The sequence below is a fragment of the Pterocles gutturalis genome, unplaced genomic scaffold, assembly GCF_000699245.1.
Source record: "Pterocles gutturalis isolate BGI_N339 unplaced genomic scaffold, ASM69924v1 scaffold47864, whole genome shotgun sequence".
NCBI classification, from domain to species: Eukaryota; Metazoa; Chordata; class Aves; order Pterocliformes; family Pteroclidae; genus Pterocles; species Pterocles gutturalis.
Genome location: NW_010134964.1, coordinates 602 through 10,330, shown reverse-complemented (window position 1 = coordinate 10,330; position 9,729 = coordinate 602). Strand labels below are relative to the sequence as shown.

At 37.7% G+C, this 9,729-nt stretch overlaps 1 protein-coding gene across 1 annotated transcript; it reads right to left on the bottom strand.

The window, feature by feature from the left end:
* Positions 1-851: 851 nt before the first annotated feature.
* Positions 852-7,938, bottom strand: LOC104467822 (inhibitor of apoptosis protein). The gene is made up of 8 exons (XM_010081744.1): positions 7,065-7,938; positions 6,857-6,956; positions 5,687-5,765; positions 5,047-5,095; positions 3,785-4,027; positions 2,323-2,577; positions 2,124-2,165; positions 852-1,272 (listed from the first exon to the last, which is right to left on the bottom strand). Exons 1-8 carry the CDS (start codon positions 7,936-7,938, stop codon positions 1,079-1,081), a joined length of 1,836 nt encoding a protein of 611 aa, XP_010080046.1. The 3' UTR covers positions 852-1,078.
* Between the last annotated feature and the right edge of the window lie 1,791 nt (positions 7,939-9,729).

Below are 9,729 nucleotides of genomic sequence, written 5' to 3'. Positions count from 1 at the left end.
AACCAGTAAGGAAACCGGAGTCCTTAGACTACCAGCTTAGAAAACAAGACCGCAGACTTCAGAGGGGGCTGGAAGATCCTACTATCTAATTGCACAGTCACTATAAAGTTTCAAACACAGAAGGGCAGCTTGTACATGTTAATCCCTAGCATAAAGCTGCTGTATAGCTACCCTCTGCCTCACCTTTAAGGGCATGAGGACCATTCCTGGACAGAATTTCTGTCCTTTGAAAAAATCAAGACAGAAGGAAGTACCAGATGCTTCTGGGGGCTTTGGGGGAGGTTTGTTTGTTTTTAAATAAGGATAAAAATCTGAACCACCTGAATCACCAAGCAGCACAGAAGCTCACTTCCCTGTTCAAAAATGAATGAAAGATAAAGAATTAAGTTTTATTGTACTTTTGCAAGCAAACAACCAACCCCAAACTTTTGTCAGGAAAAGACAGGATTCTAGTCACTGCAGTCCACAGAGAAGAGTCAACAATGGGAACAGAGTAAACAAGAACTCACTTGAGAAGTAGAAATATTTTAATTCAGTCTTCATACAAACTATTATTAATACACATTACACAAGTATCTAGACATGAACAAAACTTTTTAAAAGTCCTGCTGTTCCTGCAACAGTTAGCCTCTTTTCTCCTCAAGTCCACACGAAAGCCAAAACACAACCAAAACAGCAGCTGAGGTTAATTAATATTAATAAACAGCAATCAATGTATTTCCTCACATCCACATATAAGAAACTTGTGAGTTTCGCCAAGCTCTATTTTAGGAAGGCAACCAGAAAGCTTTTTTATTTAAAGTGACAGAAGGGCATACCAGTGAAACTGCTTTCCTTAGGAAAGCTACAAAAACCTCACCTCAGTACTGAGTTAGTTTTATGAACAGAAAAGAAATGGCCTTTGGCAAAGACGACCTAGTATATTCATAATGATGATATGGTTTACTGTTACACAACAGTGTTAGGTAGTTGATTAATCAACTTCTGTACCACAGTTTTCCATTCCTAAAACACTGCTGGCTTAAGCTTCAGCAGCTGGAGGATGACAGGAACAAAGACATTTTGCAAGTTTCCCTCTTTAGGAAAGAAATGTACGAACTGTTCCCTTTATTGTCCCCCTGCAAATAGGGCATTTTCTAAGGGATGGCGCACATTCTTTGCATACCACTAAGTGACCACATGGAATAAAAACAATAGAAACTTCTTTGTCCATGCAAACTTTACATGTTCTTTCCTCTTGCAATCTTCTTAATTGTTCTTCCATAGGTAAACCTGGAAAAATTATTTAACTTTTAAAGAAGCCTGAATATACGTGCATTCTAATTAGAATACAGTCATGTTCCATTTCACCCTTTATTTCCCTATCTGTATTCACTAAGTATACATGGCAGTGAGAAAATAAGTATATTTTCTAGAACTCAAAAAGTGGCATGCAAGGAACTACTGTGTACTTTCCAGTTCTGTCAGACAAATGGCTCAGGGACTGCAGGCCAGCTGTAGTTCTTGAGACTAACCAATGTTTACATTTTAGCAAATGCTGTACTTTTCTTGCTTGGATATTAGAAGCACAGAGCACAGCCCGACTGATGGAAGGGAGCTATATTCAGGCTTGTATACTTTTATGCGGTCTATTAATATATTAAACTACAGGACTAAGAACCAGAGCACACTCAATCCCACATCTTACAAGTTTTTATCTACCTAGCTGTTGGTCAAGCTAGATCTAAGGACACCTATAACCTACTTGGGAAAAGTAGAGATGATGATACCTGCTGTGAAATGCTAACCCACTATTTACTGTCCAGTCTTTACCAAATGCCTGAATGAGAGCTTGTACCAGGATCAAGTCCAGCATGTGCTCGATTTCTCAAGCCCCAGAAAGCTCTACCTCCTTAGGTGCAAAAGCATGTATAAGGCACAGGATATAGCTCACAGCAGACAGACTTGCTTGCAAGTCTGCACATGCAGTTAACTTTTTCAGGTAAGCTCACCTCAACAAAGCATAATTAGGGAGATGGTAAAGCATAAAAATCTATTTCTTAACCAAAGTAACTTTCTTTGTTACGATGTTAGCTATTTGTTCCACAATACCATTTAAAATAGTAAGGCAGACTTTAAGATACCTGAAACATCTTCTGTGGGAACATACTTCATGTTCTTCTCCACTAAAATAAGAGGAAAAAAAGAAATCCCAGTCATTTGACTAATCTATATTCAAACAGCATCCAATTTTTTTATCTTTAGGTTGCTATGACAGCACTGGTTAGACTTCTATAACCTTATATCCTTTAAAAAAAAAAAAAAAAAAAAAGAAAGACATACCAAATAAATCTTTGTACAGTTCAGGGTCACAGTCTCGTAGACAGCTTCTGAATATACTAGCTGCTTCATTTCCTTTCACTAGAACTGTATCTATCAGTTCCCTTGCTTGCAATGGTGTCTGAGTCTTTTGCTTAATAACATCATGCTCAAGTTCCGTTATCACTTTAGCTGATAGTAAACTCCCAAGGATTGGAAGTACACATGTTAAACGTTGGAATAAAGCCATTCGATTCTTCCGGATTAAGGACAAATCATCTGGAATGCAAAAGGGATTAGATGTTTGTTAGGAACACACTACTCCAAGCTGCATTTCTGTTTAACAACAATTTATACATTCTTTAAACTCTACTTGAAATGTTCACTTTCTACACAACAATAATAAAGACTTCAGTAAAGTTTCACATAAAGAGCAGACTTAAGAAAACCACATATAATCAGCCTCTGAGATGAAGCCTTTTCGCCAATGAAAAGTCCTGCTCACATCTCTAGGTTAAAGTATCTGAGAGGATCTTGTCTAGCTTCACACTAGCAAGACTTAGATTCTCCACAGAACTGCAAAGAAAACACAACGCTTCTGCATAACACCAACACCAACTCCCCAACAACCAACAGATTAACTTTAGTCAGTGTCAGTCAAAATCATAGCTGAGATGCACACAGAATCAAGCTTTCCTAAGACGTGTCCAACAGAATTATGTGCAAGGAAACCAGATGTACAGCACAACCAGATTTGGGAGATTATTTTTTTAAATAGTCTATCACAAACAACAACAAAAAATCATTTGCATTAAGCATTAATGACTGAACCCATCTCTGCTTTTTTGATAGAATGTGCAAGTAGGAAAGAAGCAGTCTTAATTCAATTTATAATTGAGAAGTTTCATTGCTCCTTTACAGATGCAAAAGTAGTAGTTTTAAAGCTTTGAAACTTATATGGTATTAAAACAATAGAGAATGTTAAAGACCCATCAAATAAACATTGTTAAATAGCTGACCTACATGACTGAGTCAGACACAGAAAAGCAGACCTTCGGCCACCTTACAGAATCTAAATTTGTAAAAGTTTATGACCTCTCTAGGAGGTGGATATGGTGGCTCACTGATTCAAGTAGCTTAAAGAGCAGGCAAATCTGGAAACAAATGAGTGTGCCGATTACAGTATTTTGGTTCCATTTATTTTAAGAGCAATATAAATGCACAGAAATTAAAAAAAACATGGCTTTCTTCCTGTGGAGGGAATCAGGTGACTCTGAACCCTTCACACCTGTATGAACCATCCTCTGGAAAGGGAACTAAACAATGGCCAGACTGCTAGTTCCATACAGATACCCTGACAATGCTTTTACAGAAGCTGATCCTAATAGCAATTACATTAAATCACTTAGTGAATAAAAACAGTTATAAAAACTATACATAATACAAACCACTTCTGCTTTCACTTTTATTCATGCCTTACGCATACCTGATGCCACTTCTTCAAATTGCCTCTCTTTCTCTTCTTCCCTCTTCTCATCTTCAGCAGTGAGCAGATCAGACACAAGATCATTAACAGTCTTGTAGTTTTCTCCAGTGGCCAAGATTTTACTTTGCACTGTTTGCTTTATGAGCCTTCTGCTGAATCCCATCTCCAAGGCAGCTTTAACCACTGGTGTGTTCATCATGATTGCATCTTCTGAATGACTCTCTCCAGGTTCAAAATGAATAACTATTCAAAGAAGAAAATCACTGTGTATAATATAAAGAATAAAATATCTATACAACCCAGAAGCTAGGCACATCAACATTACCTACACACATGCATATATACAAGAATAGCTAGCATTAAAAAGTTTAAATGGCTAAATAGACTTTTTTTTAAGTAGTTAGTTTTAAAAATGGAAGCCAGTTACTTGAATTCAATTGGTTTTAATCCATTATAAACTTCAATTCAGGATCTAGGATAATCCAGAGAAACCAGAGAATTCCACTGGGCCTTAGCAGCTTTTTTAATGCTTAGTCATTTCTAACTTCAGCCTTGAAAAAATGTCAGAGGGGGAAGGAAGAATCAAAATTCAGAGTTTATAGTACAAACAATTGCTCTATTCCAGCTCTTGATCAGTATTTTCCATTCAACTTACTAAGCACCAGGCACGTGGGATTCTGACTCACTGTCCTCAACCAGCAGAGACTACGATAGCACAACTCACTCAACCTCTGGGGTTATTTCCACCATAACTGGAGTCCAACTCAAAGACTTCACTTTATCAGCTTGTCCTATCCTTCCCTTAGCCCCTGCTGCTCAACTCAGAGCATTTACCTAGCTATGTGCCTACAAATGGAGCTGCATAACTGCACAGTCATGGCACCCTCTAACAACCGCTCCACCAAGTTCAATACCATAGGTCAATTTAACAAATGGCAAATTGACTTGTTTTGTTTAACCCAACCATACAACTAAAAGCCACAGATACAGCAGATGTCAAGCATTCAAACCCAAAAATCTTAATATGAACTGCTAGTATGAAAACAAGGAAAATGAAATACAAGATTTCTTAAAGGTGCTTCCTCAAAGTTTGTCCATATAACACTGAAGATACCTTAACTTTTATCATTAGTTAAGAAACCCTTATAATACTGTTGTTTCCAAGAAAATATAAGAACTGTTAAGGAAGTTAGCTTTGGATAAGCAGTCATTTAGCTTGCAAAGCGCTGAGGAAGTTTAAAAACATGCTTTAATATACATACTTGGAGGATCAATGTTTTCATCTACAGGCATATCAGAAGTTGACAACAGCTGTGGAACACAAGAAAACTACATTAGTATCAAAGTATTGCTTTTCCCCTACATATCTTTCTAACATTTTCCCTTATCAACCATGCTAAGCTTTTTATCTGAATGGTACCCACTAACTATTTTACATGCAGTTACACAAGTCTGCAAATTTGTGCAACTATATAACCAATATAAAGTTAGTGCTGACCACTTTCATGAAGAGAAGCTGGGCTTACTCTTGTCAGAAGCAATACGGATAGAAAAAATTCAAGCTGTCTACAGCTAATTTCCGAAATAACAATTTTTGAAATACTGATCTGTGTTATTTTATGAAACTCACATCATCAGAAATTCCCCCTCCTGACATGAAGGAGCTCACTACCTCATAATATTTTCCGTAAGCAATCTGCACAGGTTAAAGTCCACTAGGGCAAGTCCATTAGCCATGGTTCAGCACCGGCTTCATTTCTGTGCTCCTGAAGAGCATTTACTGTGTTAGAAATCTAGTAGAAATATACGCAGATATGAGGCAGAAGGACGGACCCAACTCACAAAAAGAACATAACACCCTTCAACAAGGGAAAAACAAAGTCACAGAATAGTGAAGTCTACCTGTTCAAGAAGATGAGGGAACCTGGCCTGAACTTGACTTACAAAGTCTCCTCCTTTTACACGAAGCAGGTACTCACACCTGAAACATTGACAAAAGTGTACTAAATTATACTTTCTGATTGCCCAAGGAAAACAATTACAGAAGAATGAAACAGTTTACAATAACATAACTAAAAATAATGTGTTTCTCTTCCTTCAGAAGGGAAGAGTTCTCTTAATTGGAAGATGATATAGCCCAGTGTCTGGTGACACTTTGATAAAGCTTTTCCATGATGCTCAGCAGTCAGCAGGCCTAGGTATACAAGTGCAGCAGCTTTTTACTCTGATACCACTCATAACCAAAAAGGCATGCCATGAGAAATGATACCATGTCAGCACCACTACAAAGTGTAGCGATAAACTGCTTCTATCTCACATCTAGCCATTCTTATCTCCTACTCAAATCATTCAAAAGAAGTTAACAAAATTCAGCACTGCTATCAAAGCCAGATCTGCTTCATAATGCAGAGTTATATCTCTTCAGTGTATTTACTGACAGGCATAACACAGAAGGAAACAAAGGTGTCATTTAACTCTATGTACATCATGTAGTCCAACAGCAGCTGGTAGTTGGAGATCTACAATGTGAAGACTTATTATTAGCTTTCCTGAAATTAAGTGCAGCTATTTCTGTCATAAATTTAAGTGCAAGTATGCAACTGCCATTTAATTATGGGGGACATTAAAAAGTTATTGCTGTCATTTTTCCAATAGAGACATACTAAACAGCTGCTGAAGCCTTCTTCATAAGCCTTTCCACACCTAAGAAACTAAACCACACCTGCTGAAAAACTGGTTCAAGAGCATTCAGTGTGGGCACAGAACTAGACTGACGGAGTTAGATGTTCCTTCTACTTCATTTCTCAGCAGCTTTTTCTCTCCTCAGTCTGCTTTCTGACTGCTTCTCTTACATAAGTATGCTCATTAACAATGCAGCCTCACTTGCTAAGAGTGATTTGGGGATGCACACAGCTTTTAATTATGAAGTGGAAAGCATTAAATATCCTGCTTAATTAAGAAATGTTTTCATTAAGGCCACCTTAGCACTTCAGAGATTTTAAACAGAGGTGCATGAAATACATCCAAATGAAATGAAAAAAAATGTAATATGATAGAGATTTTGCAAGTTACCTGGGAAACCACTTTGCATGCTCAATCCATGGATCATCTCCAGATTCCCAGCACCTTAACCCACCATCACAGCAAAAACACTTCACATCATCGTTGCGGCCTTTAAAAAAAACAAGGCAAAATACCTAGCAAACATCCATACAATTTACTTTAAAGTAAATGCTGACACAGCAATATGAATAAAACCAGAGACATCAGTTTTTCTTACCTACATAGTAAAAGCCAGCATCCGCGAGCTGTTCAGGCTGAACTGGAATTCTAGTTGGCCAGTTTATGAATGTTTTAACACGTGCTTCATGGGTTTGCATGCTCACATTTGAAACATTGAAATTTGGCTGGTCTCGGGTAAGGTTTTCCACAAAAGGGCAGCTAGGAAAGTGTCTCCGATGCTCTGACATGGCATTATCTTTTGGTTCCCAGTTACTCAGCTGACCACCACAGGTGAAACAAGCAACTTTGTCTGCTGTCCCCAAGTAATAGAGTCCAGCCTTTGCCAGATCAATGGGTGAGAGAAATGTCAGCGGCCATGAGTGGAAAGTGCGTAGTCTAGCATTTTCTGTACTCATAGAAGGATTGTGAAGTTTAGGTCTCAAGAATGACAGGTCTTCAACTGCCCTAGTAGTTACTGGGTCTTGAGGAAAACTAGAAAAAGAGCCACTGAAATATCCAACTTGTTCTAAACTTGGAGAAAGTGTTATGGAATGTAGAGATGGTGAGAGATTGTTTGCAGCCAAAGGTGAAAAGGCAGAACGAGAGGACAGTCCAAGGTTGTTAACTGAAAGCATGTTTTGAACAAAACTGCAGCTAGGATACAGGTGTTTATGTTTTTCCATAGCATTATCTCCTGGTTGCCAGTTGTCCAATGTTAAGCCACAACTGAAGCACTTAACTTTATCTTGCACGCCAGTGTAATAAAACCCAGCCCGGGCAAGACTCCGTTCTGACACTGGCACATTAACAGGGAAAGTAGAAAACGTCGACATTCTGTAGAGTTCACAGGATAAGTCATACTTCAGTTCACCACAGAAAGCACTCTGCTTCATGATGCTAGCCAAGAAAGGGCTATTTTCCATTATATTCATAATGGACTATTTTTGGAAGAATGGGACAAGTCTTCCTCTGGGAGGTAGTTGTGTGCATTAAAGGCAATTTGGAATAACCCCTGCCTGTACAAAAGTAAGAACCTGAAAACAAAATATTTTAATGTGTAACTTTGAATATGTACGTAAATAGAATTAGCCTCATGATTAACAGCCTTTAAACATTTGGGAAGTTCTTGTTTGTTTACACAACTGCTCTCAGTGCAAAAGCTGCCCCATCCCATTTTGACAACTGAAGAAAGCATGTCAAAAAGGACTTTCCCTTGAATCATAGAGGCATCACATGCTTTCCTTGTACTGTATATCTGGGAGAGCAGCATCAATTTGTCAGGCAAGTGAAGGTGGGATATGGAGGGGAAAAACCTCAAATGGTTTTGCAAAATCCTTTATCAATAAAGAAACTAAAATGGGGGGCAACTAAAATTACATTTCTAACTAGAAGAGATGTTAAGTAATTTAAGAACTATTTCACCCTAGACAGCTGATAAATATGCAGCTTATACATATATAAAGAGTTTAGTTTGTAAACCTCATTAGGAGACTGAAAATAATGGTTTACCAAGCTCAAAAGGCATATGAAAAAAGAGCCCTTGAACTGACATTACTGAACTGATGTGGTATATTTGCTACTACTAGACTTCCAAAAAAAAACCCTTAACTTCTGTGTATTGTTGTAATAGTTGTTGAGACTGAAGAAGTCTGCTTATACTCAACTTCACATATATTGAATATTCAGCTGTGAGATAAACAAATCCTACAGACTGCCTCTGACAAGGATGAACTGTCTTAATTAACAAGCCTGGAATAGCCCGAGGCTTTTCTGTCTGTAACATTGTCAGCACAGGGTGAACAGAGCATTTCAGTTTTACCCTGGTGCCTTAGTTATGAGTATAGAGTTATCAAATTTAACATAAATTAATTGCCTTGTGTTGGGACATTCTAATGCTTTAAACTGTTGGATTAAATTTTTTGTGTATGCCATTTTGTGGAATACAGAAGCAAACAGAATCATCAGAATAAAAAAAAATTTTGAAGCCTTAGTTTCTTTATTTGTGCACAGAACTACCTCCCAGAGTTCGGACTGAAGTCCCTTCTAAGGTGCCTACGCCTCCATAGTGGTATTGATTATTCGCAAGACGAAACTGTAAGTATCTTCAGTCTCAACCATTTAATTATTTCAGGTGGAACAAAACCTGTAAGGAAAAAAAAAAAAAGAGTGGAATGTCTCGAAACATACAAAATCAGGTGCATGTAATGTCTATACAAACAGAAACTACAACACTAAAATCTTAACTTAGGCTTTTTTTGTAACTTTAGCTAGAAAGTTTCAGGGAGTCAACTTTACACAGTCACATGGAGGGGCTTTTACATGCTTAATTTCCCTGTTACTGACACACATGCAAAACTGTTTAATCCACAAGCAGAACTGTTTTGGTAAATGGATGAATCAGGCTATTTGATCACCACCTGTAAAACTAAAGGTAAGATCTTGTCCTAAAGAAGTATGAATCCATTTAAATTGGTTGAAGCCTGAAGTTTCTCAAACAATGAAGATCCAGTTTTATTACACTGACTTTAAATTAAGAGTAATGGAATTTCTTATTTAGGTGAACCTACGGATACATGAAGCACAGGACATGAGCAACACTGAACTTCACCAAAAGTTTCTGGTAAGAGCAAAGACAAAATTCAAAATACTGTAGAACTGACTGCTGTATGTATCAGTTCCTAAAAAGTTCTTCCAGGAAAGACTCAAAACAGCTATACTTGTCA

What these genes read in the sequence shown, in the direction of transcription:
- LOC104467822 (XM_010081744.1), bottom strand. Translation starts at nt 7,938, where the DNA reads ATGAATATAATGGAAAATAGCCCTTTCTTGGCTAGCATCATGAAGCAG. An exon ending in TGCTGGCTTTTACTATGTAG is followed by an intron (nt 6,957 to 7,064) that starts GTAAGAAAAACT and finishes TTTTTTTTAAAG; the next exon opens with GCCGCAACGATGATGTGAAG. An exon ending in ACTGTACAAAGATTTATTTG is followed by an intron (nt 2,166 to 2,322) that starts GTATGTCTTTCT and finishes CTCTTATTTTAG; the next exon opens with TGGAGAAGAACATGAAGTAT.